The sequence below is a fragment of the Lipomyces arxii genome (assembly GCF_038497795.1).
Source record: "Lipomyces arxii strain Phaff 12-163 unplaced genomic scaffold V1512scaffold_32, whole genome shotgun sequence".
Lineage (NCBI taxonomy): Eukaryota > Fungi > Ascomycota > Lipomycetes > Lipomycetales > Lipomycetaceae > Lipomyces > Lipomyces arxii.
The window spans coordinates 18,321-45,885 of NW_027117731.1; the positions used below are offsets into that span (position 1 = coordinate 18,321).

Sequence of the window (27,565 nt, forward strand, 5' to 3'; positions counted from 1 at the left end):
CGGCTTTGTTGTTCCCCGGCATTTCGATGCGGCCGACGGAGATGCTCACACAATAGGCAAGATGGGGTTAAGCACGATGGCGTTCTGGGTTGGGTTTGCTATTGTTATGTTTATAGTTTGGTCTGTTTCTAGTAAAGGCCTAGAGAAGCCTGTGAGTGAGGGAAATGGGCATAATAGGCAGAAGAAGGTCAGGACGAAGAAGAAGCCTAAAGAAGTGAAGGTCAAGATTGAGAAACAGCCGGTGAAGACGATGGAGATGACTGAGACGGAATTAGGAATTGAAGACAGTGAGGCGATTGCATTGGCTCATAAGGAGATTAAGAGGAAGAACCAGAAACCAGCCAAGAATGATTTGTTGTCAAGTACAGTCCCTGAAAATATCGCGACGAGAAACCCGACGTCGACAAGTAACATGATTCCTACGCGGCCAGTATCAAACACCGGTCCACGGGTTCTCAAACTAGTCGGCGAATCCAAACCTCAAGTCTCCAAACCCAAGCGCGAGGTCGTGCCTGAGATGACCAAGAAACAGCGGGAGAACAAGAAAAAAGCAGACAAATTACGTGAAGCGAAAGCGAATCAGGCACAGATGCAAGAGCAGCGGTTGCTTGAGTTTAAGAAACAACGAGCTCGTGAACTGATGATTGAGCAAGATATGAAGCGCGTGGCGGCGGCAAAATTAGAGCATCGTAAACCGGACTCGGTCATAAGTGCAGACGATTACGGGCCATGGGATAAATCTATTGAGAGCGAGAATTGGGAGCCTGTGGAGAGTAGAAAGGCTGTAAAAGAGCGTAAAAAGAGCGTACAGTTGGAAGACGATATACCAGACAGCAGGTACTCTGTGCTTCGTCCGTGAACCAGGATGACATACTTATTGCGTTTACAATGTTACGAGAATACCTTGCTTGCAAATATACTATTTAACCCCAAAATACCAAAATAAAATCAACGATTACTATCCAATATCGACCCACTACTATCATAGCTCAACCTCGACTCGTCAGGCGCCGCAGTCCTGTTCTTGAGCACCGCCTGGCGCACGTCAGCACTGTTATAGTACTCACTCGACTGTCGGACCGCAGTGCTCGGCGACTGCTTGTCGACACCAGACTTTGACTCATCGACGTCGGTTAGGTTCTTGATGTCGTTGTACCAGGTCATCATTTGCTCGTACGACTCGGCCCGGAACATCCAACTGTGTCCGCGATGAAACTGACCGGTCTGTTTGCCTTTCATCAAAAACTTGAACGAGTGTGACGTCTGGTCAGAGTGGTCGGACAGATGACAGTCTTGCAAAAACAGCGACATGACCGGCGTTAAGTCGTTCTTGCGGTCTGACGTCTTGAACTCGTGCAAGTATAGTGGCGTCAACACGTACCATGCACTGGTGTACGATTTCAAGTACTTTGTCCGTCTTTCCAGCGGCCCTGACCGGATAGGTTTCGTCGCCGGGTTGTCTCGACCGGGATACACTACACTCTCAACTTTTCTGATTGGAATACTCGGGTCGACGAAGTTTACGTCCCTGACCACGAACGAATTCCATTCTTTCGACGGCGGCAACTCGACCATGTTGATTGTCAGCCTGTGCGCAAAGTCCAGGGTTTCCTGACCTTCCCGGTTCATCAACGAGCAGAACCGGTCAAACGCCTGCTGGATTTCCTTGACCACAATCTCTTCCAATGCTTTTCCCGATGATTCTATGTTCAAATACGCCTGATGCAAGTAATTTTCTTCCTCAATCTGTTTCCGCAGTTGCTTCTCAACACTTAGCTTGACAATATACGGATCGTATTTGCCAGACACCAGATGCGGATTCACAGACAGTGCGTTCAGCGCCTCAGTCAACACGCCGGCTTGTTTCTTTGTCAGCTCAAGTTCTTTCGCAACCGAATTCTTAAAGTCCCCAGACAGGCCTTTGATTTCTTTGATTTTGAACGACAAGTCCCGGCGCAGATCCTTCAACCGTGGCACGATCTGCTCTGTGATTTGCCGCGCAGCATCGGCAGAGTGATACGCAGACTGTTTATGATAATCCCGTAAGATCACCGCGGTTTCTTGAATCCCGCCCTGTCGTAGAAACGTGTCGGCCGTGTCTTTGAACGGCACCGCGACCAGACCCGACAACCGCCCATACGATCTCGACCGTGCATCCTGCGCAACCGCAGCTTCTTCAAAATACCCGACCGTTTCCTTGAGTACTTTTCGCCAGCTTGAAAACCGGGCCGACAAAACCTCCGTCGGGTTCCCGCTCACCGGCACCGGTGTCACGAACGCAGAGTTCGGATCGTCGCCTGTCGGAGCCCGTTTCTCGACTATCGTAGACTGTCGCGCTGGAGTGTTCCTCACTAACGCCGTCGGTTTGGCTGAACCAGGCACCGTGCTGACTGGTGGTTGCAGTGATTGTTGCTGCTGCTTCTGTACGGGTTGTACGGTATCAACACCGATCTGGCTTTGATCATAATCCACACTCGAACTGGCGTATCCATTTTGAAATACGTCTGGGATAACAGACGGCCGATCACTCGTCAGTTCGCTCGTGTCATCATCGTCGTCGTCATCGTCATTGACATCTTCTCTACGTTTGGCCGTCACATCAGGAAATCCGCCCGGCATATTCGAGTCCGTGTACTGCGCACTCGACCCAGACAACATAGACTCTGTCTGCTGTGATGACGGGACGTAGTACGGCGAACTCGTGCCGTTGGCCTTCTTCAGTACCGGACTCGCTCGCATCGAACTGCGCTGTATCGAACTGTGCCGAGGCAACTGCTGCGACGACGCGATACTCGCCGGACTATCTGATCTGCTTAATGGCGATGGAACGTGTCTAATGGCTGTGTCCGCACGTTGCATTTTGTCCCTTGTGTGATCTCAAATGGACGTACTCACGATTGTTTGTGACGGCACCGAGAACATTGACATTACGACAATCTCGTCATTAAGGTTAGACCCAGTTTAGTCTACACAGACATTATAACGTGTACATATTAAAATGGGCAACAATTTCTATTATATAAAACGGACTAAATTGTACGTCAAAAGCAAAAACATCACAGCTTATTTTCAAGTGAACGAGACGCTTTAAGAGCAATCATCTTGCTGCAAACCTCGTCCAGCGGAATCATCTCGCCTTTGCTCTGACTGGCCTGATCGTCACGATTACGCAAGTTGACCGCGCTCGCGTTCAGTTCTTGCTCACCCACAATAAGAATGAAGTTGTACTGCTGCAGCTGTCCGGTTCGGACTTTCTTCATCAACGTGTTGCCGCCAACATCAGCATCCGCATACATCCCGGCATCCCACAGCTTCTGCCGGACAACTTCAGCGTACTCGTTATACTTCACCCCGACCGGGATCACAAGTACTTGCCGAGGCGACAGCCAGAACGGCCATTTGCCCGCGAAGTGCTCAGTCAAAATCGCAGTCATCCGCTCAACACTGCCGAGAATCGCGCGGTGGATCATGACCGGACGCGCGTAATGCGACTTGTCGCCGGCATCGGTTTCGTCGGTAGTCGCGACATGGTACTCAAGCTCGAACCGCTCAGGAAGCTGGTAATCTAGCTGGATCGTGGCACATTGGAACTGGCGTCTCAGTGCATCCGAGATGGTAATGTCAATCTAAAAAAGTCAGGTTGGTCTGTAAAATTACAAACGACATACCTTTGGCCCGTAGAACGCACCGTCACCAGGGTTAACTTCCCACGGCGCGCCGAACTTGTTGAGCGCGTTTGTCAGTTTCGACTCTGCATCGTTCCAGGTGTCAATATGTCCGAGATACTTCTCTGGTCTTGTCGAAAGCTCGAGTTTGAACGTGAAGCCAAAGATGCCGTAGATGTTTTGCAAGAAATCAAACACGCCGCTAATTTCGTCCTCAATCTGATCAGCAGTACAAAAAATGTGCGTGTCGTCCTGCTGGAATCGTCGTACGCGTGTCAGACCTGTCAACGCGCCGGAAGCCTCGTTTCGGTGCAACACGCCGAAATCAGCCACTCGCCACGGAAGTTCACGGTACGAGCGCTCGCGGGACTTGAAGATCAGACAGTGTGACGGGCAGTTCATTGGCTTGAGCGCAAAACTCTCCTTCTCAACCGGGATCACAAACATGTCGTCCTTGTAATGCTGCCAGTGGCCAGACTGTTCCCACAGTTTTGAGTTAAACATGTTGGGCGTGATGACTTCGTCGTACCCGCGATTGCGGTACTCTGACCGCATGAGCTCCAGCAGACTGTTGTAGATGCGTGTGCCGTGCGGGAGCCAGAAACAGCTACCAGGTGAGAGTTCGTGGAAGAAAAACAATTCTTGTTCGCGGCCAATCTTGCGGTGATCGCGCTTGGACGCTTCTTCGAGGAACTTGAGGTACTCAGTCATCAGTTTCGAGTCTGGGAAACTGACACCGTAGACGCGCTGGAGCGAGTCGTTCGCTGCGTCTCCCAAGAAATACGACGACGAGTTCTTGAGAACTTTGAATGCCTTGACCCGGCCGGTGTTGGGGACATGCGGTCCGACGCACAAATCAATCAGCGGACCACATCTGTAGACCGTAGTCGAAGTTCCGTCTGGAATTTTCGAGTTGATGATTGCCTGCTTATACTTGTTTGACCTAAACATCTCGAGCAAATCTGTCTTTGACACCACCAGCCGTTCAAATTTTTGTCGTTCTTTGATTGCAGACTTTGCGATTGTTTCGAGTGCACTAAAGTCAGCTTGAGTGACGGCGCGGTCATTGTCAATGCCCATTTCGTAGAAGAACCCGTCGTCTGTCGGGGGTCCGATACAGAGATGGCAGCCGTAATGGCGTTCGGATGCTTCACCAAGAATATGCGCTGATGAATGCCAAAACACGCGTTTTCCTAGTCATCAGTACGTAGTACGCACATCATACGCAGTGAGAACTACCTTCAGGTGTATCAAAGTCGAAGAATTCTACAGTCGAGTCTTGTTCGAACGGTCGCTCGAGATCCCAGAGAACGTTGTTGACTTTGGAGATGATTGTACGGTCAGCGAGGGACTTGCTGATCTCACGGGCAATCGTCATCGGACTAGTCTCATACGACGTTCCTACTTTCGTAGACCCGTCTTTAAGTGTGATTGTGATTGGAACACGAGGTTGTTCTGTATGTTAGCATGAATTGTACGATGATGTAGCACTTACGAGCTATTTCTTGGTCATATTTTGACTTCAGTTGTTCAAACATTGCAATTCGATGAGGAATGTACTCAGGAACAGGAGATATCTGTCATTAGTTTTGATTGCATGGGGTGAAATAGTACACGAACCTCAAGAGGTGAAGCATCTTCATTGGGAGCGTTCTTGACCTTCTTTACTTTAGGTGCCTTTGAAGGCTTCGGCGCGACTGAGTCAATTGCAACTTCAGTCAATTTATCAACAATTTCTTTGACTTGTGCCATGTTGAACTGGGTGTGAAGTGTCGATGTTGAGTATGAGGTTGGATGAGTAAAATTATTGCCCTAATCCTGCGTACTATATACCCTTACATCACACATTGTACACACTATACCCTTACATTACGACATTGCAACATTCCGGCTTCTTACACACAGAATACACGTAGAAATATAGTAACATTTATAAAAGTACATTATATCTTTGGAATATGAAGTGACTTACTAATCATTGCACATCCACTCAGGAAAAACAAGAGTATAATTGGGTGGAACTCGTAGAATGTGCCCTGCCCAACAACACCGTATGGGAGATCGTTCATGATCCAGTCTTTATGGACCCAATATGCCATTGTAAATACAAGGCTAAGTGTCGTAGGAATAGGAGTCCCTTCAAAGTACTTTGACTTGCCTGAACTGTCTTTTGGCAGGTTCGCGACTGTGACATTGAATCGTGCGAGCCTACTCAGTCCACATAACACAAAGTATATGAGAATAGCGTTATCAACTGGAGTACGAAACCCAACACAGAAAGCACAAGCAGCAGGCGCAACACCGAAAGACACTAAATCAGCTAAAGAATCCAGTTCTTGACCCATTAACGATGATTTCTTTCTCAATCTTGCAACCTTTCCGTCCATGAAGTCGAAGAATAGACCAAACGGTGTGAATCCAATTGCAAGATATAACTTGGACTTGTCATTCTCATCGAGACAGTATCTTAATGAAGAGAAGATGCTCATTACACCACATAATCCTATTCTATTAGCAAGTTCATACGATACACATGATATTCATTTTATTACCATTGAGAAGAGTAATGAAGTCTGCCATATGTAATGTCCTATACTCCATTAGCCCCATTCTTACTCTCTTTTCTCTCTCTCTCTCTCTCATATCAATTGAATACCTTATTAAACTGAAATGACGATGATCCGAAGTAAATGCAATCATTTTCTCTTCTTCAGAAGATATTTTAGTATCTTTCAATCAGTTTTATTCACCTCATTCAACTTAAACACTCACTTCCATTGCCTTTTCTTGACCGAACTGAATTGACCATTTTGAATTGATTTTGAGGACGTAAACAAATTGAAAATCATCTTGTGTTGTCTTTGTAAGGAACAAGGGTATTGTACGTTTGTAAGCACAAGGGGTTTAGTACGTATTGCAATTATTACGGGTATTGTACTGCGTAAACGATCAAACACAAAGGGGCCAACGCGTGCAAAACAGTGAAATATCCCTTGTTCTTTTAGACCTCTTTCCTCTTATTACACCTTCAAAACTCGTCTGTTTTATCTAAAATTACATTCGTTAGAATCCTCTTGTTTTAAGCTATTGTTTAATACTAAAATGACAATCTTTCGTGTCATATTACTCGGCTCACTTCTCTCAGTCGCGTCAGCAGCGTCCGGTATCGGATGTTTTGCATCTTCAGGCGACCTTGAGTTCAACGACAGTTATACGTGGCAAAGCAGTTCCTATTGCACAAGTCAGTGCACCGATGCTGGTGCGTCTGTACTTGGTTTGACCCTCGGAGGCGACTGTTGGTGTGGAAACGCGATTCCGGACCATGAAGTTGACTCGAGTTATTGCAACACGCCTTGTTTTGGCTGGAATGCAGAGCCCTGTAAGTACACTCGATCCACGAGAGAGAATACGCGACTAATGAATAGGCGGCGGAACAGGGTATTTCACGGTATTTCTCACTGGAGTAGGCACTGTCGAGAACCCTGAAGCATTGACTGGAGGAGACTCGTCATCAGCATCGTCATCAGCATCGTCAGTATCGTCAGCAGCATCGTCTGTACAAGCATCGACAAGAAGAACTCACACAAGTTTCTCTGCTGCCGCGTCTACTTCTGACTCTGTCTCGTCTACTACGTCGTCTAGTGAACTCACGACATCGACCACAACGACGTCGTCGTCTACGACATCCACGTCCACGTCACAGGCAGACTCAACAGTGTACGCGACAACTGAAGCAACAATCACTTTAAGTGCATCGTCAACTGCCGTCGCATCACCAGTACAAACTTCACCCGTACAAACGGTCTCGGCGTCCGATTCAAATACGTCTACCAAATCCGGCATCGGCGGTGGCGCCATTGCCGGAATCGTGATTGGCGTGATTGTAGGTCTCGCCGCGATTGGCGCGCTCGCGTTCTTCATCATTCGCCATCGTCGTGCACGAGACAATGACGAAGGCTGGGTGGACTATCGTGGCAAACGTACCGCGCCGTCGTACAACGCGCCGCCACTTCCACAAGAAAAGCTGTCGTCAAACTCAGTGAACTCAGGCCGGGTCGCGATTGTCGACCAGAGACTGAACCCGGTCATGATGGACAGGCGTATGAGTGATGGGTCTGTGTCTGATGAACAGGATTACAGTCGCAAGATCTTACGGGTTGTCAACATGGATTAAATTATATCGTTGAGATGATTAGAACGATGAGGGAATGCACTTTGGAGTTTGTATTTACATGTGAATAGATTAGTTATGCAAAATGCTGGCGCTGTCGTTTGATTGTAAGCTCCACCACTACACTGGTCGAGTCCTGCAGTTCAGGCACGACATGGCCTTTAAATACCGACTTCCGCTTCACGCGTCGACCTATTCTTTGTAACGCTTTCCAGTCAACGAGTCTAGACAAGCTCTCGTCCAAGTTTTCAGAGCAAATGTACACCTTTAATGTCGGTCTGACTGGAGACACCAGGTCCGGGAACCAAGTCCAGTTTGCTCCAGTCGATGATTCAAGTTCGAATGTGAGTGACGACAGACGCAGTAATCGAGGCGCATACGCGTGGAATAACATATCAAAGTCCCAATTCGCCAGACAGACTCGTTCGAGAGACGATGCGTTTTGTTCAAGTAGCATTCGTATAGCATATAATGTCTCCCATGCTGCAGACTTGTTTGTCACTTGCTGGCCCTGTAGTGCTCGAACAGACAACCGTTTCAGGGTCTTGAAGGTATACACGTCGCCGAACTGGATCCGCGACAGTCTGTCGAGTGACAAAGACGTGATATTTGGAGACACAGAGTAGATGAAGGCTGATAGCTGGGCCGAGTCGCCTTGGAATGCAAGCGTATGGAGACAAGTCAGGTGTTTGACCAGGTTGCGTACGCCTTTGTACGTACTGTCACTCACGCTTGCGTATTCTGGTGATTCGAGGTCTCGTCCAACAACCGTCAGCACCTTGACTGCTCTTGACAGTGTAGTCCTGCATCGTCAGTCTCTTTATTCAACGTAATGATAACGACAATTGTTACACACTCTTTAAACGTGCGCTTCAACAACGCACCACTGCCCTTCGTACAGTCAACAGACAACCGTTCAAACAAATCTACCAGTCCATCACTGTCGTCAACAGGTTCAGGCAGCACAAGCTTCAACTCGCGATACATCTGCGCAGTAAACAGAGCATTAAAGTGTCTGTTCACAAGCACAAGTCCATACAAATCGCTTCCTTTGAATTCACTCGCTATTTGTAAAAGAATTTCGGTGGCAAATTCGTCCAACTTCATTTCATTGTGTCGGTTTCGTCTTTTTGTCTTTTTGTCTTCTTGTGATGTCGTTATGTCGTTGTGTCGTTGCGTTGTGGTGATGTCGTCGTGGGACGAGTAGCAAGTTGTGCCCCTGAATTACTTTTCAAAAGTTATGAAGATATTTCGTATACTACGCCTGGTCACTAAAATGGACAAATTCGTACATTTAAAAGAAGGAAAAGCGACAGTTCTGTTTGAGAATGAAAATCAAGTGTTTTATAATCCTGTCCAGCAGTTCAACCGCGACTTGAGCTGTTGTGCAATCAGGGCCTGGTCAGAAGAATACGCAGCGTCAAGAAAAGTGAGGAAACGTACGAGCAACGGCGACGTACGGCCGTTCATCACGATCCTCGAAGCGCTGTCTGCCACCGGTTTACGTGCACTCAGGTACGCACTTGAGATCCCGTACGTCAAGAGCGTGCTCGCAAATGACTTCTCACCCTCAGCGGTCGCGGCAATTGAACGCAACATCAAACATAACTCGGCGTCAAGACTCGTCACCGCGTCTCAAGGCGACGCAAACTCAGTCATGTACGCGCACAAACAGGCCCCATTCAATGTCATCGACCTTGACCCGTACGGCACAGCAGCGCCATTCATTGACGCGGCGGTCCAAGCCGTATCTGATGGTGGACTGCTGCTGATTACATGTACTGACTTGTCGATCCTCGCGGGAACAGGATACCCCGAGAAGTGCTTTGCAAACTACGGCGGGTTCACGACACGGACCGAGTTTAGTCACGAGTCCGCACTCAGACTCGTCATTTCAACCATCGCGACTTCCGCAGCACGATATGGCAAGGCTGTTGAGCCCTTACTCTCTCTCTCAATAGACTTCTACGTCCGTGTATTTGTCAGGATCAAGAACTCGCCTCTACAAGTCAAGTCGCTGGCCTCAAACACAATGATGACATATACCTGCTCCGGCTGCGGGTCAACGACGTGCCAGCCAATTGGCAAAACATCGCAAACAGACGCCGGTGCTGTTAAACACGGCTTTGCACAGGCCCCAACAGTCCCTCCACATTGCACTCACTGCGGGTCAGTCCACCATCTCGGTGGGCCAATGTGGGCAGGACCTCTGCACGACAAATCCTTCATCAGCAAAATCTTAACCCTGATCGAATCGCCCGACTCGCTAGACACGGACGTCTATAAAACTATTCCACGCATAAAAGCCATGCTGACGCTTGCAAACGAGGAAATTGACATTCCGTTCTACTTCACATCGTCCCACATCTCGTCAATTATGCGCTGCTCATGCCCGCCGTTAACAACACTTACGTCCGCGCTGTTGAACGCAGGCTACGCGGTGTCACCGACCCATGCGGCACCGGGCGCAATCAAGACAACGGCGCCGTGGGAAGTTGTATGGGATGTTTTACGCGAGTGGATCAAGACAAACCCGGTCAAGCTCGAAAATATCAAACAGGGTTCACCGGCTCACACGCTGCTGCTCAAGACTGAACCGAGTTTTAAAGTCGACTTTTCGCCTCATCCGGATGCAAATCCACCGTCAAGAAAGATAAAACTGAGTAGATACCCTCAGAACCCGCCGAACTGGGGGCCGAAAGCACGCGCAAAAGGCGATACAAAGGCAAAGAGCGATAAATCCAGCTAACAAATAATGTACATATCTAATCTATCCTCAAAAAACTAGACACTCCGTTCACGTATCCTACCAACTCTTCTACTCGCTCCTTCTCTTTCTTCTCGACCTTGTCCCACTCTTCCAACGCTTCACGGACTGTGTCTATGTTTGCAACAATCACGTCCCCATGAATCTTAAGAAACATCGACATCCACGCCTGAACAAGGTCGTAGTCTTGTCGTGTCCGCAGTCGGTCCGTCAATGCAGTCACAAAATATACCAATCGCTCGACCTCGAGCCCGTCCAATGCCCGAATCTCAAGATCAGTTGCAGCAGGCGATAACGATTTTAAATGTGAAATGAATCCAGAATCTACCCGTCAGCTCTCTCTCTTTCTATCTCTCTCTCACGCTCACGTAAAACTTACAATCGGAAATAGCATGACCTTCAATCAACTTCTGTTTAAACACCGACAAACTCTCGACATCTCGTCGATGCGACTTCACTTCGGTCTTGACTTCGGTCTGGCCCGTGAGCGACAGGAAAAACGGTGCCTGAGCAGGTGCTTTGGGCGGCTCGACAGGCTTGTTGCGTTGCTTGATCACGTCCATGTTTAATAAACTCAAAAACCTGTTTCTCGGCCCAAGACTCACAGTCACCAGCTGCGCGCTCAACTGTTCGGGCGAAACGTACGTCCCTGACACGTCGTCAACCTCATCTTCGTCGTCGCCGTACTCGACGGTAGTACTGCTACCCGCTATGCTCGGCAACTCGATCGTCGCAATCTCGTCAGCGGTAATTTGCTTGAACGAGACTTGCTTAAAAACGGTCCGGTTGCTCCAAAGATTGATCCCGACACCGGACTCATGCGCGGTCGCAAGGTACTCCGACGTGCCAGACAATCGCAACGCGGTAATCACAGACGGAACCTTGACCACGTCAATCAGCGACCCAGTCGGCAAATCCCACGTCCGCAACGTGCCGTCCTTGGCTGCACTCACGATCCACCTGCCGTCGGCTGAGAAGTCAAACGCGGTGATGGTATCGGTATGTCCCTTCAGCTCGCGCACGATCCGCATGGTCACAATGTCGACCACGATAATAACGTTGTTTGAAAGCGAAACCGCAAGTAATTCGGTCGACCGGTGTAGCAGTAATTTTGTTGCCGGCGCAGACAAGTGCAGTTTGTACTTCAGTTCGACCGTCTTGAACGCGTGGAAATGTAACTCGCCGTCAACACCGCACGACACAATCGTCTTGTTCAATCCGTCGACCGCAACCCCAGTCACAGCTCTGACATGCGACCGAAATCGCTTGCGGCGGATCCCGCTCTGCAGATTATACACCTCAACCGACCCGCCAGCCGACCCGACAAGCCCAAAGTTCCCGCAAAAGCTCACACCGACAGCGCTAACGACCGTCTTGTCCGCGGTCTTTAACTCCCACCGCCCTACAATCCCTTTGCGCACGTCCCATGTCCTGGCAAAATTCTGCCCCGCGTGCGCGGTAACCACAGATTCCCAGTTCTCAGCCTTATTGGCCTCGTACGCAATCGCCGTGATTTCCGGAAACTTGTCCTTCATACCCGTCGTCAGGCCCGACTTGCGCTTATTTCCGCTAGCTTTTTCCCTCTGCGACAGCTCATGCGTCTGTGCGTCCTTTCTAAGCGAAAACAGCCATAGCGACTTGTCAAGCGACGACGATAGCAGGAAATGGCCATCGGGATCGGAGAATAGTAGATTGGTCGGCGGTTGCGAATGCCCTGCCCGCGACCGCAGTAACCGCGGCGGAGACGGCACTATGGCAGAAGACGTGCTGAGTTCGGGATCAAACACGAACTCTTTAATCGAGTTGTCGCCTCCGGACGTGATAAAAACAGGCTGGCCGTTCAGAAACTGGACACTCTTGACACCAGCAGCAGCCGAGTGCACGTCTCGCAAGATGTGGATCCGGCGCCTGCGGTTCAAATCGTAGAAATACAAATCACCATCGACCGTGCCGACTACGAGATGAGCGTTGCCGTCAGTCCTGAACGAGATCGATGTAACTTGTTGTTTGCAATTCAGCTCAAACAGTGTCATGTTGCGTCGAATGTCGTACGCTTTAATCACGCCGTCTGCGAACGCAAGCCCGAACGTGTCCAGCACTGGCGCAACAGAAATCGCAGTTAGCAGAGAAGAAAATGGAGATGACTGGAACACGAGCGTGCCGGTGCGAACATTGTAGAGGTGTAAATACGACTGCGTAGCGACGACGATCTTGTTAAGATACGTATGCGGATGAACCAGCTCGACCACGTCGCCTGCACCGGGAGGAAGTATGATTGTAGTGTAATGCACAGGTGGCACGCTCTTGTCGTTACTCGTGAATCTGAAGACTTCGAGTGTTGAGTCAGTCGAGACACAGATGAAGTCGCCAAACAGCAGTAACTTGGTCAGGTATGCGTCCGACGGTGACTCGACGGTGTACACCAGTTTGCCTCGTCGAAACACCCCGACTGTCTTTCCCCAAATGGCGTAGACAAAGTGAAAATGAGTGGATATCGCAGTAATAGGTGAACTTGTCGGAGGTGAACTCACAAATAATAACTGCAAATTCCCAGCCTATATCTCATCAGTCTTTGGTCTACCACGTATCTCACCACCATTCTCACGTCGTAAATCTGAAATGCTGTTCCAACGCATGTCGTGATGATAAACTTCTGTCCCAAGTTTGAGACCGAGAACGGGACAGAGTTTGTGACATGTCCAAGGGCCTATTGAATCGTATCAGTCAGAAAATTCACGATATCTCTACCAACTCACTCTGAAAGGCGAAAATATCCGAGACGAAGCCGTTTTATGCGATTCTAAACCGGCTAAACGTATTTTCTTTGAATGTTCTTCATTTTTAATGGAAATCAAAGGCATTTTGCGTGCGAACTTTTACTACGTGAAGCATCAATAAATTTATTTTTCTCTTTATAGTATAAAGCCGGGTAACTTGGGACTTCTCGTCCTCGACGTCGACGCTCTCGAGCCATCGCGACATCACGACGACCTCGAGAGGCATCATCACGACGACACGACATGATCAACACGGCAAAGACATCGCGCTCGTCGTCAACGTCGTCCGAGCGACCAAACGTGTCGAGTCCAGTCAAATCACTGCCGACACTGACTTTGACCAAAACCATTTCTCGCGACTCGATCCTGTCTGGCAGTCCGACTACGTTCAACGGATCGCTCAAGTTACCTCCGCCGTCGCTCGGTGGGTCGACGTTTTTACAAGGCCCGCCGACGCCGGTTGAGAAGTTTGGGATGATTGGGGTGTGTGCGATGGACGCGAAAGCAAGAAGTAAACCGTGCAGACAGATTCTCAATAGGCTGATTGCGAACGGACAATTTGAGACGGTCATTTTTGGAGACAAGGTCATTCTTGACGAAGGTGTGTATACGTGTGTGTATGAGTATGAGAGCGTATGGGCTAATGAGTAGACATCGAGAACTGGCCGACGTGCGACTACTTGATTTCGTTCTTCTCGGACGGGTTCCCACTCGACAAGGCAATAGCATACGCCAACTTGCGCAAACCGTATCTCGTCAACGACCTGCTTTCACAGAAACTGCTTTGGGACAGACGGCTTGTTTTGACCGTGCTAGATAGTATCAACGTCCCTACCCCAACTCGACTCGAGATTTCTCGCGACGGTGGACCAAAGCTCGATCCAGGCCTACGACAGCGACTGCTTGAGACAGGTGTGATCATTAACAATTTGCCTGAACCAGAGTGGGAAATGCCGGATTGCGACACACTGGTTGTGAACGGCAAGATGCTAAAGAAGCCATACGTTGAAAAACCTACAGACGGCGAGGACCACAATGTGTACATTTACTACTCTACTGCGCAAGGCGGCGGCGGGCGAAAGCTGTTTCGGAAAGTCGGCAACAAGTCGTCAGAATTTGACCCGACGCTGTCATTGCCTCGTACCGACGGGAGCTACATTTATGAAAAGTTCATGGACACCGATAACTTTGAAGACGTCAAGGCGTACACGGTTGGCCCCAGTTTCTGCCATGCCGAGACTCGAAAGTCGCCGGTGGTCGACGGCCTGGTGCGGCGAAACACGTTCGGCAAAGAAATCCGGTTCGTGACTACGTTGACGCCTGAGGAAATCAAAATGGCACGAAACGTATCTGTTGCGTTCCACCAAGCTATTTGCGGGTTCGATCTGTTGCGAGTCAACGGGAAATCGTACGTGATTGACGTCAATGGGTTCTCTTTTGTGAAGGAAAACAACGACTATTATGACCAGTGTGCAAAAGTGCTCAGGAATTTGTTCATGACTGTGCGTGAGGGCCAGAAACATCTACCGGCCAGCGTAACGTTTCAGAAACAAGCCGAGCAGAAACAGCAGAAATGGGTGCTGAAAGGCGTGGTCAACGTGATTCGTCACGCGGACCGGACGCCGAAACAGAAACTCAAGTTCTCGTTCTACTCGACCACGTTCACAGCGCTGCTCAAGTCGCATAAAGAAGAAGTCATCATTCGCGGGCTCGAGCAGCTTGAAGAAGTCTTGGAAGCGACGAAAAAAGCCCAGACCGAAAATGTTGAGGATCAGGTCAAGGTCAGGCAGCTGCGGCACGCGCTCGAGCGTAAGATGTCGTTTGCAGGCACAAAAGTCCAGCTCAAGCCAGTGTTGACCAAAGACGGCGAGTACGAAAAAGTTCAATTGATCATTAAGTGGGGCGGCGAACCAACCCACTCGGCACGATACCAATCAGCCGATCTCGGCGACCAGATGCGTAAGGACATTTTGCTGATGAACAAGCGCGTGCTGGATGACGTCAAAGTGTTTACGAGTTCCGAGCGGAGAGTCGCGACGTCCGCGCAGATCTGGGCTGCGTCGTTTTTACAGAAGCGAGAGATCGAGCCTGAGTTCTTGATTGTGCGCAAAGACTTGCTCGACGACTCAAATGCGGCCAAAGACTTGATGGACAAAGTAAAGAAGAAGATCAAGCCGCTGCTACGCAAGGGCCTTAAGCCCCCGCCACAATTCGCATGGCCTGCCAAGATGCCGGAGCCAAGCGTCGTGATTCAGAGCGTGGTCGAGCTCATGACCGCGCATCAACAAATCATGCAGCACAACTTCGCTACCAAAGACGTCGCCGCGTTTCAATCACGCTGGTGCTGCGGCGAAGACCCGGACTTGTTTCGTGAGCGGTGGGATAAGTTGTTTGCCGAGTTTGTGACGGTCGAAAAAGTCGACCCGGCAAAAATCTCGGAACTGTATGACACGATGAAGTATGACGCGCTACACAACCGCCAGTTTCTCCAGAACGTGTTTTTGCCGTCTGACCCTGCGACCGAGACCGTAAGCCGGTCGAGTTCTTCCAGCGGAGGCAAGTCGTCGCCTGTTTTATCAGGCGAAGAACACAAGACCACGTCGGATTTGTTTCAAGACGAACGGTACAGCAAGTTGCGCGAACTGTACAGACTTGCTAAGGTGTTGTTTGACTACATTTGTCCTCAAGAGTACGGCATTGCGAACGAAGAGAAACTAGATATCGGCCTGCTGACGAGCTTGCCTTTACTGAAACAAATTCTGGCCGACGTCGACCATATGAAGGAAACAGACACCGGCGCGTACTGCACTTACTTTACCAAAGAGTCGCATATTTACACTTTGCTTAACGTCATTTACGAGTGCGGCGTGCCGACCAAAATGGCCCGCACCGACGTGCCCGAGCTCGACTACTTGACCCAGATCTGTTTCGAGTTGTTTGAGAGCGAGAACGCACACAAAGAAGGCGAGAAAAAGCACTCAATCAGGTTAAGTCTTTCGAGCGGGTGCCACTGCGCGGACCCGCTTGACATTCAACTGGACTCGAAACACTGCATTTCGTGCATGCCACGACGCGCGCTTACAAGCCATCTCGACATGGACGAGGTAACTACAAAGTTTAGAGATACGTTCTCCCGGGTGTCACTCCCGAAACGATTCATCCCGGTCAACTTGTTTCCAGTCGATCAGGATATCGTGTGACTTGAAGATTGTCGACGATTATGACACTAGATTACAATACTACCTACTCGTAACAGCTCGTAACCATATATCTATCATAACTCTGCGTCACGAGTCATTCCGACCGCGTCTTCCGTCAGGGTGTGCGTCGACGTGACGGTGTCCTGACTATGTGCACTGGCCCGGTCGCCAGCTCCCATTCTCATGGGTGACCAATCGGCAATGTAATTCACGAAATCCGCAAACGTCTGACTCGAGTAATCATTCCTCGCCGACTCAGCCGCGGCCGACGATGCTATTGCGTCTCGCGGCTCCTCGTCTTCATCCGAATCCTCGACGACAAAATCCTCTGCCTCGTACCTTGCAGAATCTGTCGAGTCGATCGAGTGCGTCGACTTGCGCCCCCGGGTCAGTCGGTCAAGCATATCAGTCTGATCGTCGACCGACCGCGGAGTCGCAGCTTTTTCAACGTGTCCGGCGTCAGGGTCGTACGGCTCGAGAAAATGGTGCTGTACAAGGTGACCGATGACCGGCCAGCCGTACGCGTTGGCATACGTGCGTCTGACGACAATATTGTTATGCGCGTCGGGTTCGAGCTGCACGAGTACTTTGCGCCACGTCAAGTGGTCGTGCCACGCCCGCGCGATGCGTTCCTCAGTCTTTGCCTTCTCGGTCTTGCAATCGCTTTTCGTCGGCAGGTCTTCGGGCCGGTATATTCTGTCGTGGAAGATTGTTTTCGGGCGCGAGTCTACGTCGAGAATGAACTCTGTCGGTGGCTGAGGCGGGTTTAAAATCGACGTGGCGGACACGAACACAGATGTCTTGGGAAGAGGAGCCAACCGCTCGTTGGCGGCGGCGGCGGCGGCGGCGTCATCGTCATCTGTAGTGTCGGACAAAGTCTGTGATCGGTCGTAGATTTTTGCCGGTCGCTTGTGCATCGCTTGAGGGCGTAAATACGATAACGCGTATTGGATCGGTTTCAGCGCAGACATGAACCCCGTATCTGTCTTTTCGCGTTGGGCGGTCGGTTCAGGCACGTCGGTGTCGACGACGTTGTCAACATCGTCAATGTCTTCTTCGCGTACGTCAACATGCGACGACGAGTGACTGTCTGTCACCCTTTCTCCGCGTAATGCCTGGTTAGCTTTTGCCAGGCCGCGCCAGTCTAGAAACAACAGAGCCGAGGTCCTGAGCGGGACGATGCCGTCATTGACCGCATTGGCGTACACTGTGCGTCTTTTAAACCGCCGTAGTATCTCTGCCGCTGGACCAGTTGGCAGAATCCGTAATAACGGTTTAGATTCGACCGACGACGTGAATGGCGAGCTCGGTTTCCACGTCAGGCCAAGATCCTGGCCTGATTTTCCGACCACGCCGAAATCCAGTGCAAACTTAACGTAGATTGGGTTCTCGTTCGAGAGTCCTAAGAACGGGGTCGCGAGGGCTATGAAATTGACTGGCTTGATTGTGTCGAAAAAGTCGGGATAGTGGACGTGGATGTACGCGATGGCATAAGTCATGACGAGTCCACCGAGCGAATGTCCGACAAACGATATCCGGTCGATTCCGGGTTCGCGCAAGTTCGTGGCGACGTACTGGGCCAGTCTTTTGCCAAGATACTTAACGCCACGTTCTGTTCTGCAGACGTTGTCAAAGTAGCCGCGGACAATGACGTTGTCTCCAGCTTGAGCAGCAGCCATTTCGATGCGAGATTTAAGAAACAACATGTCTGCGCCAGTATTTGAATGCAGCCCATGAGAAATGACAATGAGATGGATGGGTTTGGTCGTGTCTGGAGGTGGAGTTGACCAGATTGCGGATGTATCGAGATGCGATACGGTAAGAGCAGACGAGAACACACCGTCAGACGTGTCGATAGCGAGAGAAGACTCATCCCTGCCGAGCGACAATTCAAACCCGACAGTGGCAGAAGAAGAGAAGATCAATTGGGAGACCACGTCGACGGTCCATTCATGCACAAGTTTTGCCGGGTCAAGCTTGAGTTCGGTGAGATATGATTGAGCTGGTTTGAGCTGAGATTCGAATGCCGGATTATTATAGTGCGAGGTAACCGAAGTGAATGGATCATAGCCTGAAGGAGTGACGTCGACATAAAGAATGAACGGTCCATTTAGATACGCAGCTCTGAGTGGGAACAACTCTGTGTTTCTAACTTTTAGATGGAGAGATTTCGGAATTGGTGAGATGTTGTCTTTTGAAGGGATGTAAGTAATTCTATAACGATGTAATTGGCCTACTTTGACTGATGACTTCGTTTTGAAGAGTAGCATTTTGCGTGCGCGTGCGTATGGGCGAGTGTGCGTATTAGACAGAGAGAGAGTACGTGCGTATGAGAAAGTGTGACTACGTGTGCGTATGAAAGAAGGAGCGTACGATTAGATTAAGCTATAAATGTTCGCCACCATACTTCTCATCAGTCCAATTCTTTTGAATTCTCCATTCGTCTAATCGTCTCTTCTTCATCGAAAATCCACGATCTTCAGCTTTTCCTCGAGATACAAATACGACCTTGTCTACCTTATAACTCACTCCGTCATGTCCAGAGAGCCATGACCTTGAATTCATTCCGTTCCTATACAATCCCTGATACCGTTCAAGTGTGGGTAATACTCTGATTGTAGCAATGCAGTCACCAGTTACGTCGTCAGGAGGTGGAAGGTGTCCTAAATGATACAACACAGCAACGATATCGGAATCATCAGTGTACACATCAGTCCCCCATATTTCCCTTTTGTTGGCGTGAGGATTTAAGTGCCGTGACATGAATCTCCTCGGAATTCGAACATCTAGTATCGAATTCACATTATCTTGTAGTCTAGGCAGAAACACTTGTCGAGCCGGCGTAGGAGAGTAAACCAGCGATCCCAAGTTCTTACTTGGGATTGCATTCGCAGCAGAGACTACATCGTCGCTCTTGACGGTCACAGTCCTAAACTCATGTTTGATCTCGACAGTTGCATCAGGAGAGACCATGGAATGCGTAACGTCAAGTGCTTTCACCATCGCGACTGCGTCTTCAGCTCTGACTGGGTCTGGTTCGGCTTGTTTGCATACAGGGTCAAATTGGACTGGGGGAAGAGTTGGGCCGACTGTGAATGGTGATACTTCAGAGTGAGAATGAGAGTGAGAGTGGTGATGATGGTGGTGGTGATGATGGTGGTGTCTGTTGTTTGTGTTGCCTGTAATTGTGCCTGTAGCACTACTAATAGCGCTACTAGTAGCAGTAGCAGTAGCAGTAGCAGCACTCGTTGAAAGAGCACTGTTTGACTCCGGCTGAGCTGGCTGAATTGAGTGTGCCGACTGAGCTGATTGTAATGGAGGAGACATCAGCATTGACGATATTGACATTCCCCCATTGCCATTACTATTGCTAGTGTTATTTATACTATTACCAGTATTAATACTACTAGTATTAGTATTAGTATTAGTGTTACTAGTACTAGTACTAGTACTAGTAACACTAGCAATACTGTTCGTTGTGTCTTTGTCCATAATAATATATAAAGTATAGTTAAGTTCTTCACTCCCACCCTTCTTTACTCATCATCACTAACATTAATGAATGAAAGACTAATGAATGAACGATTGCCAGGCAAGTCCTTTCTAATAAAACCATTACGTACTTATTAACGATAAAAACAGCAACAATTCGTTATCAATTCTATCGAGACTTACAAAGTCTTACACACTACGTTGATCATGATTTGCGACAGAGAATCACGTCGGTACATACAAATGCCAAACACATCGCGACTCAGTCAAAAGATATCAAATTACAGACTCACGTCCTTTCAAAACAGACTAGAAAGTATGAAGATTTAGTTACAAATGCTTCAATTGCTTTAAAACAGGCTGGAGATATTCAGAATTGGGCCGAGATACTTGAAGTTGAACTGAGTGCGCTTGAACAGACTCTTCTATTTACTAATGGCCCTTTACACGATATATGACTCTCTCTCTCTCTCTCTCTCTCTCTATATATATATATATATATATATATATAATATTACATCTATAAAATACTAATAACAATATATAATCACTTAATCTCTCGCTTTCTACCAATTAAAGGGTCAAGTGGCCCATTAACTGGCGGCCACTGCCCACTCTGCTTCCATCCTGATACGAGAATCTTCGTCGCATCACTCAAGTTCACTGGATTCTTCAACCGACGACCTTCATTCACAAGAAGATTGTATACTCGTCCATACGACTCCGGTCCAACGCTCAATGTCTGTCGTCGCCTTTCACTGCTCTTAACTGTCCATCTCCGTCTCTGTGCTTTCCAGTATTTGTATCCTTCATTCCATTCTTCCTCGGATTCTGCTTCCGACTCGCTCTCGTTCTCATTCACGCTATTTTGTTCCCTGTCTTTGTCTCCATCTCCATTCCCACTCACTCCATCTACTCCTTTCCCATTCGCATTCCTATTTGCACCATTTGTACTATTGACACCATTCACACTACTGACACCATTCGTACCATTCGTACTACTCATTCCACTCACTTCGTTCCTTCCATTCGTCGCCGTCGTCTCAGTCGCACTCGCACTCGCACTCGCACTCGCACTCCGGTTCACAAACATCTCCTCAACAGCCCGCCTACTATGCCTTCTACTAGTACTAAACTCAAACCACATCCCAACCGCCCCCTTGAACTGCGCACGCAACTGCTGCAGCTCCCCTAGTATTACCGCCCGTCGTCGCCCGCCTTGTACACCTTGCACACCTACAATAGACGTCCCGACCACGACCTTCTCATTCTGAACTATACAACCTTCGGGACCACATCGTACGTGATCACTCATACTGCTAGTGCTCAATATAGTCGTATCAGGACTCAACTGCGTCCGCACGCATTTGTTGCTCAACGACATTGTCTTTCCTCGCCACTCTTCTCGCCGCTCTTCTCGCCGCTCTTTCTCCCAATTTTTTACCCCTGAACTCTAGTCCGCACTATCCCACTAGATATCTATTTATACTACACTACTTGACTATATGTGTATGATAACTATATAATTATATATATGATGTGTACGTCATGTATAGCTAATTGACATCAGCAACCGCAACCGCAACAGCCTGGAACTCATTATGTGAAATCGACACCTTCACACCAACAACTCCAGCACTCTCCGCCGCCTTCTTGGCCTGGCCCTTCAGCTCAACCACAGGCATACCGTCCTTTCGCAAAATCTCAATCTCTGCCATCGCAGCTCCACCACCAGCGCTCTTGACACCCAAACTCTTAAACACTGCTTCCTTCGCACACCACGTCCCTGCAAAACTGGCTCGCACGTCAGCACTAGCATTGCAGTACGCAATCTCGGCAGCACTGTAATTCCGACTGACAAACGTCTCATTCTCAATCGGAACACTGTTCAACGCCTCAACGTCAACTCCAACATTCTTGCTCCCACCTGCACCAAGCATCTCTTTCAACGCACTCTCGGTCTCCGCAACTTTCGACTTGCCAGCCTTCTTCGGGTACGCAAACGTACTACCCTTCGCTTCGACCCGTGACAACGGGTCCAAGTAAACCTGGCCCTCTTGGTCCGCAGCATAAGGCGGGTCGGTCTTGGCCTGCACCATCGTGTTGCTCGCCATCGCATTGTGAATGTACCGGTACGCCTTCTGGTGTCGTGCACTAACCTTGGCCTTGTACGCCTCATACACGTCCTCGTCCAAAGTCGCAAACAAATAATCGCTGTGAATCACAATAGCCTGTGCGCCCTTCTGTCCAAATCCAAACGAAGTCACACTCGCAGCCTTGATTCCATCTGTCTGAATGCTGCGCGACGGATACAAAATGAAATCAAATTGCTCCAACGCCTTGTCAACATTGTCCGCGTTCCGGTTCCCTGGTACTAATCCACTATTCAAGACCTGAAGTGCGCCGTTCAACATCCACTACCAAAATTAGCAAATCTTCACAATCTCCTTAAAAGAAAAAACTCACAGCTCCTGCCGCACCCTTGGGATGTCCAGTCAAATACTTTTGGAAAATACCAAGCAATGCATTACCCTTAGACCGGCCGAGATGCTGCATCATATTCGCAACCGTCATCGACTCGTTCTTGTCATTCGCAACCGTACTCGTGCCATGGAATGACGCAACTCCAAGATCATCAACACTCAAGTTCCACACAGCCAACGCTCCTCGGATCGGCGCAATTCGTGCATCCTGCTTGTAAAAATCATTGCCCCACTGCGAAAGCGCATCCTTCTCCTGCCGAGCAGCCTCCCGCTCAATATGCTTAACCCGCTCACGCAAATACTCGCCTTCGTCAAAATCAGCGTACTGCGCACGCATGGCCTCCGCCTCCTCCTGCAAGTAAAGAATCTCGCTCTCGGTCCACTCCCGCACCTGCGTCTTGCGCTTCTCAAGCTGCCGACGTCGGTACTTAATGTCCAACAACGGCGACGGATACTTGTCAGACCGGTTCTCGCGCGCGGTCGTCAAAATTCCCTTACCTGGCGCAGGCACTGACCGGCCAATCTTGTCGGTCGCGGTCGCTGTCATGCCAACAATACCATAAATCGGCACCCCCATCTCAAGCGCCAGCTTAGCAGTCATAATGATCTGGATACCCGCACCGTGCGACTCCATAAACCCTGCACGCGTCGTGGTCGCAGGTCGAGACATTTCACCCGGAGTTCTACCATGCGCAATTTCGGTCTCCGAGTTCGAAGTCGCTCCCATGTTACCAAACTCAAACGACCCTTCTTCCTGGAAATCATCATATCCGCCAACCAAGCAAATCTTAGCCTTGCCGGAAATAATCGTCTCGTACCCAATATCAACAGACTCAATCGACGTCGCGCACGCTCCCACTGGCGTCTTGATCGGACCAGACGACGAAAGCAACAACATGTTCACCCACGCTGACATCGTGTTGATGAACGACTCCTGCAAAATATCCTTCTGCACCGGCCTGTCAAGGAACCGGTCCTTATACATCCCTCTCAGCGCAGTCATACCACCAACACCTGATCCAGTACAATTGCCGAGCTCGGAAACATGCACGTACTTGTAAAACTCGTACGGATCAGTCACACCGGCTGACAACAATGCCTCAACCGTAGACACCAGAACGTAAAGCGTGATTGGATCAACCTGGCCAATGATATCCTCCGATATACCGTACCGGCGCGCATCCCATCCAGTCGGGATCTGGCCGGCAACAAGTCTGTCAAATTTGAGCGCCTTCGGGATCAACAACGTCGCACCCTTCAAAATCCGCACGGTCCACTCGCCAGTTTCAGGAACTTCAAAAATCTCGGCCTTGTCGCCGTGTTCCCGCTTGAACTCGGCCGCAGTCTCCTTCGAGCTTTCAAACGGCTCCAAATCATGTTCAATCATGACCTCTTGCAACATCTGCTTCTTCTTCGGATCGTATCCTTGAAACAACTCGCTCTCAATCATCCGGATTCCGGAATGCTCCAAAATGTGTTTCTCGTACTTGGCCTTAACGTCAAAATCGTCAACTGGCTCATTGCTCTTGGTGTCAACCCATCCAGAGTACATCTTGCCCTTCAACTGACCGTGGTGATGCTTAATCAAACCCATGATCCACGCCATTTCAATACAGCCTTCAAGCGAAAACGAGCCATACGCTTCCATCTCCCATCTGGTGCGTGAGTTACCCCACGGCCCGACCTCCGCGAATCCGGTAACAACAACAACCTTCTCAAGATCGACCATGCCGTGCAAGTTTCCGGCCAAAGGCGCAAACTCGGCAAACGGCTTCAACTCAGGAAACTCAAACTTGATGTTTGCACGCGGCTGGATCACAACCGACTTATGTAGACGTTCAGCCTCGGCACCGTTCACAACCTTGTACTCGATCGCGTTCTCTGCCGAAACAGCCCGTCGGATCTCAGACGTCTGTAACAACTCCTGTCTGATTTGAGCAGACGCATCCTTCAAATTAGGAATGTACTGCATTCCACCGTTCAAATCGGCAAAAACAGGCTCAAGCTGGCACAGGTTAACAACTGCAGGCGCCATCAGTCCAAGAATGTTGAAAGCCATTTCCTGTTGAGAGAACGTGCGAACACCGAGACCTTCAACGCGCTCTGCAATCAAGTTGTTCTGGTTCATAAGTCCAGTACCACGTGTCCATCCAATTACAACACCGCAAATAGTCAAGTACGCTGACCAGGACTCTGAAAACCACCGGTTGAACAAAGTCTCGAGTCCGAGCTTCGACTCAGAGTAAAGACCGTCGGATCCGAACGTACCATGGTTAGGCGACAACGGCAAGATGACCTGTGCCGGTCGGGTCTCAAACCCACGAGTAGCTTTCTGTACCTTGACATTACCAAGCACACGGAGCAAGTTGGTCAACATGATTCTGTGCGCGAGCTCGGACTTGGAATCAATGTTGTCAATCTCACTGCCGTTTTCGGGAATGGCTGCAAACGGAACAATGTAATCAAGATCCCAGCCAAGACCCTTCTTAGTGTCGTAAATGTACTCAACTAGAGCATCGACATCCTGCTTAGAACCTATTCATTAGCGTTGTTAATGACAGCGGCGCGAAAGACTTACCCTGGTTAAATGGAACAACAATTAAGGTGCTGTCACTAGCACCATATTTAGCATAGATTGCTTGATAATACTCCGTGACCTCCTTCGAATAACGGGAAGTGGTCACGACCACCTTTGCACCACCAGACAAAAGCCCTTGCATAACAGCAGCACCAATCGAACCGGCACCAACACCAGTCATCAAAGCGCATTTGCCCTTGTACGAGATTCCAGCCTAAAATAATTAGTCAAACGCTCTAGTCAACACTGAATGAACACACCTTGGCACCCTGTTCAAGAGTCTCAAGATAGATGCCTGTAAGCGCCTTCGAATACTCCCATCCGTAAGTTTCTTTCTTCTTCAAATGCAAGAACGGGATAGTCTCAACAAACTTCCTGCCGTTCTTTTTGGTCCGACGAGGCGACACGTTGCCAGGTGAGCCAGTCGACTCGAGCGCAAGCGACTGCATGACATCCTCGTACAAAGTCTTGATCTGCAACTTTGAGCTCTTGCTGACTTTGTGCTGCTGGCGCACAATCTTGTAGATTCGTGCAAGATCCGAATGCAACTTGGTGCGGCTGCGGTTCTCGGTGATCTTCCCACCGGCAGCCATCTCCTTCACGTAATGCTCAAGCTTGCGAACAGCAAGACGAGGAGCCTCTTCGTAAGAAATGTTGCCCTTCAAATCAATAGTTGTCTTGGGTCCGGTCGGGTATGTGACGTCTTTGTACACCGGATCGACGCCAAGGGCGTCACGACAGTTGTCAATCAACTGTTGTCCAAGCTGTTTGGCAAGAAGGTACGTTTCGCCACGCTTTTCGGGACAATGATCAATGTGGTACTGCATAAACTCGAGCAAAGTCGGGTTAGATCGGTTCATGAGCAAAATACAGTGCGCGACAATCTCACGGTCAACAACAGAGAGACGACCAAAAATAATGTCGTAGTACATTGCCAAAGCGTCCTGACGAGCCCAGTTCCACGACGAGTCGTACACACGAGCCTTGAGTGGAGAGAACACGGGCACAATTCCGGTCGCGTAGAAGTCGCCATGCTCGGCCAACCAGAGATCAAGTTCCTTACGGAGATCAGAAGATGAGTCCAGTTCATCAACGAAAAGCTTGTCACCAGCACGAAGATCGACCTTCAAGTACTTTGCGAACAGTTCCATCTGTTGACGAACAAGATGGGTTTGGTCTTTGGTAAGAGCATCAAAAGCAGCCGAGTCAATAGCAATTGCCCCACCACCGCCACCGGCGCCAGAGTCAGCAGCTCCTGAAGAAAGAGTGACGCCAGCGACTGACGCGTATTTCTGGACAACTTCATCAAGATAACGCTTAGCATCAGGTTCAGCAGCCAAACGAGCAGGTGGCTCAATAGTAATTGCGAGCAACAAAGCGGAGTCCTGACGGCCAGCTGCAAAACCCCAGCGTTCCTGCAAGTACTTTCTAGTAGAAGTCAAGTTAAAGCCACCGGGCATCTTCGAGGCCACAAGACGAGCAACAAGAGAAGCTGAATGCTTGCCCAATTGACCATTAAATCCAGATGATTGAATTGAGGCACCTAATTCCTCCAGCGGGATCTCTTCAGCCTTCTCAGGTGCTGATCCAAATTCTTTTCCCAAATCACCAAGGATTTCATTCTGAAGAGTTGATTTTCCACCAACAAGGTCTTTAATTGCCTTTGAAAGAGGGATCTGGTCAAAAGGTTTCTTAAGTTTCTGGGCCACAAGAGCACGAACAAGATCTACAGCCTTAACTGGCTCATCAGCAACTGCAGCCACAGGACCTGACGGTGCTGCGACAGGAGCTGCAGCAGCAGTAGCAGGAGTAGTAGATGTAGCAGCAGCAACTGCAGCAGCAGGAGCAGAAGAAGATTCAGCTGCAGGTTCAGTTTCTGCTACTGGATCAGGAGTGTAATAGATTTCCTTAGCGTCTTTTGAATATGCGAAAACCTGACGTTGAAGAGATAAAGCAGCATCGTAAGATTCGTACTTTGCACTTAAAGTACGAGTTGCCATGCCAGCTAAAGTTGGAGAAGGTCCAATCTCGACGAGACGCTCCGATTTGAATTCTTGAAAGATAACATCTTGAGTTTCGATCCAACGAACAGGAGATGCGAACTGATACGCAAGTAACTCAATTAAAAGAGTATGAGCTAGTTCTTGCTCAGTTTCTGGACGCATCTTTATTCTTGTTGTTAATGAGATGTGTTATGAGAGAGAGTAAGAGGTCAAGCAAGATTGGAGGAGATCCGAGTATTTTTTTGAATGGACCACCGGAATGGCGATTCAGTATTTTTAAGCCCAAAATAACACTTACGTACTAATTATATATGTTGTGTTGTGCTGGAACTAAACGTACAGGTTAGCATTTACCTATATACAGCATAACTGCATAATTTAGTATGCACAACCCCCAACACTTACGTCACGTGACTTAAAAAAGTTAAT

The 27,565-nt window shown here is 49.2% G+C and overlaps 14 protein-coding genes across 14 annotated transcripts; 5 read left to right on the forward strand and 9 right to left on the reverse strand.

Annotated features, from left to right (window-relative positions):
• Positions 1-36: 36 nt before the first annotated feature.
• On the forward strand, positions 37-966 carry V1512DRAFT_268207 (uncharacterized protein). The gene has a single exon (XM_066917427.1). The coding sequence runs from the start codon at positions 62-64 to the stop codon at positions 857-859; it is 798 nt and encodes a 265-aa protein (XP_066769211.1). The 5' UTR covers positions 37-61; the 3' UTR covers positions 860-966.
• V1512DRAFT_268208 (uncharacterized protein) lies at positions 905-2,903 on the reverse strand. The gene has a single exon (XM_066917428.1). It carries the CDS (start codon positions 2,857-2,859, stop codon positions 949-951), a length of 1,911 nt encoding a protein of 636 aa, XP_066769212.1. The 5' UTR covers positions 2,860-2,903; the 3' UTR covers positions 905-948.
• A 95-nt stretch (positions 2,904-2,998) lies between these two features.
• On the reverse strand, positions 2,999-5,455 carry V1512DRAFT_293304 (uncharacterized protein). Its single transcript, XM_066918330.1, has 5 exons — positions 5,286-5,455; positions 5,161-5,242; positions 4,905-5,120; positions 3,669-4,858; positions 2,999-3,626 (listed from the first exon to the last, which is right to left on the reverse strand). The coding sequence occupies exons 1-5, from the start codon at positions 5,415-5,417 to the stop codon at positions 3,057-3,059; spliced, it is 2,190 nt and encodes a 729-aa protein (XP_066769213.1). The 5' UTR covers positions 5,418-5,455; the 3' UTR covers positions 2,999-3,056.
• A 20-nt stretch (positions 5,456-5,475) lies between these two features.
• V1512DRAFT_268214 (uncharacterized protein) lies at positions 5,476-6,486 on the reverse strand. The gene is made up of 4 exons (XM_066917429.1): positions 6,438-6,486; positions 6,322-6,394; positions 6,218-6,255; positions 5,476-6,168 (listed from the first exon to the last, which is right to left on the reverse strand). The coding sequence occupies exons 1-4, from the start codon at positions 6,472-6,474 to the stop codon at positions 5,609-5,611; spliced, it is 708 nt and encodes a 235-aa protein (XP_066769214.1). The 5' UTR covers positions 6,475-6,486; the 3' UTR covers positions 5,476-5,608.
• A 154-nt stretch (positions 6,487-6,640) lies between these two features.
• On the forward strand, positions 6,641-7,920 carry V1512DRAFT_288215 (uncharacterized protein). Its single transcript, XM_066918135.1, has 2 exons — positions 6,641-7,044; positions 7,091-7,920. The coding sequence occupies exons 1-2, from the start codon at positions 6,768-6,770 to the stop codon at positions 7,837-7,839; spliced, it is 1,026 nt and encodes a 341-aa protein (XP_066769215.1). The 5' UTR covers positions 6,641-6,767; the 3' UTR covers positions 7,840-7,920.
• On the reverse strand, positions 7,848-9,030 carry V1512DRAFT_293307 (uncharacterized protein). The gene is made up of 2 exons (XM_066918331.1): positions 8,693-9,030; positions 7,848-8,639 (listed from the first exon to the last, which is right to left on the reverse strand). Exons 1-2 carry the CDS (start codon positions 8,941-8,943, stop codon positions 7,913-7,915), a joined length of 978 nt encoding a protein of 325 aa, XP_066769216.1. The 5' UTR covers positions 8,944-9,030; the 3' UTR covers positions 7,848-7,912.
• Positions 9,031-9,056: 26 nt separating this feature from the next.
• V1512DRAFT_268217 (tRNA methyltransferase) lies at positions 9,057-10,634 on the forward strand. Its single transcript, XM_066917430.1, has one exon. It carries the CDS (start codon positions 9,077-9,079, stop codon positions 10,583-10,585), a length of 1,509 nt encoding a protein of 502 aa, XP_066769217.1. The 5' UTR covers positions 9,057-9,076; the 3' UTR covers positions 10,586-10,634.
• Positions 10,594-13,482, reverse strand: V1512DRAFT_111094 (Utp21 specific WD40 associated putative domain-containing protein). Its single transcript, XM_066912892.1, has 4 exons — positions 13,360-13,482; positions 13,209-13,310; positions 10,983-13,158; positions 10,594-10,927 (listed from the first exon to the last, which is right to left on the reverse strand). Exons 1-4 carry the CDS (start codon positions 13,462-13,464, stop codon positions 10,602-10,604), a joined length of 2,709 nt encoding a protein of 902 aa, XP_066769218.1. The 5' UTR covers positions 13,465-13,482; the 3' UTR covers positions 10,594-10,601.
• Positions 13,483-13,585: 103 nt separating this feature from the next.
• V1512DRAFT_268221 (histidine phosphatase superfamily-domain-containing protein) lies at positions 13,586-16,829 on the forward strand. The gene is made up of 2 exons (XM_066917431.1): positions 13,586-13,981; positions 14,032-16,829. The coding sequence occupies exons 1-2, from the start codon at positions 13,624-13,626 to the stop codon at positions 16,578-16,580; spliced, it is 2,907 nt and encodes a 968-aa protein (XP_066769219.1). The 5' UTR covers positions 13,586-13,623; the 3' UTR covers positions 16,581-16,829.
• Positions 16,582-18,895, reverse strand: V1512DRAFT_268222 (putative serine esterase-domain-containing protein). The gene has a single exon (XM_066917432.1). It carries the CDS (start codon positions 18,848-18,850, stop codon positions 16,655-16,657), a length of 2,196 nt encoding a protein of 731 aa, XP_066769220.1. The 5' UTR covers positions 18,851-18,895; the 3' UTR covers positions 16,582-16,654.
• A 41-nt stretch (positions 18,896-18,936) lies between these two features.
• Positions 18,937-20,342, reverse strand: V1512DRAFT_230694 (uncharacterized protein). Its single transcript, XM_066913962.1, has 2 exons — positions 20,050-20,342; positions 18,937-20,013 (listed from the first exon to the last, which is right to left on the reverse strand). Exons 1-2 carry the CDS (start codon positions 20,070-20,072, stop codon positions 18,966-18,968), a joined length of 1,071 nt encoding a protein of 356 aa, XP_066769221.1. The 5' UTR covers positions 20,073-20,342; the 3' UTR covers positions 18,937-18,965.
• On the forward strand, positions 20,125-20,709 carry V1512DRAFT_230698 (uncharacterized protein). Its single transcript, XM_066913963.1, has 2 exons — positions 20,125-20,172; positions 20,223-20,709. Exons 1-2 carry the CDS (start codon positions 20,139-20,141, stop codon positions 20,528-20,530), a joined length of 342 nt encoding a protein of 113 aa, XP_066769222.1. The 5' UTR covers positions 20,125-20,138; the 3' UTR covers positions 20,531-20,709.
• Positions 20,588-21,464, reverse strand: V1512DRAFT_293312 (uncharacterized protein). The gene has a single exon (XM_066918332.1). It carries the CDS (start codon positions 21,454-21,456, stop codon positions 20,620-20,622), a length of 837 nt encoding a protein of 278 aa, XP_066769223.1. The 5' UTR covers positions 21,457-21,464; the 3' UTR covers positions 20,588-20,619.
• A 110-nt stretch (positions 21,465-21,574) lies between these two features.
• On the reverse strand, positions 21,575-27,435 carry V1512DRAFT_278356 (3-oxoacyl-reductase). The gene is made up of 4 exons (XM_066917960.1): positions 25,394-27,435; positions 25,134-25,347; positions 22,539-25,090; positions 21,575-22,489 (listed from the first exon to the last, which is right to left on the reverse strand). Exons 1-4 carry the CDS (start codon positions 27,296-27,298, stop codon positions 21,629-21,631), a joined length of 5,532 nt encoding a protein of 1,843 aa, XP_066769224.1. The 5' UTR covers positions 27,299-27,435; the 3' UTR covers positions 21,575-21,628.
• Between the last annotated feature and the right edge of the window lie 130 nt (positions 27,436-27,565).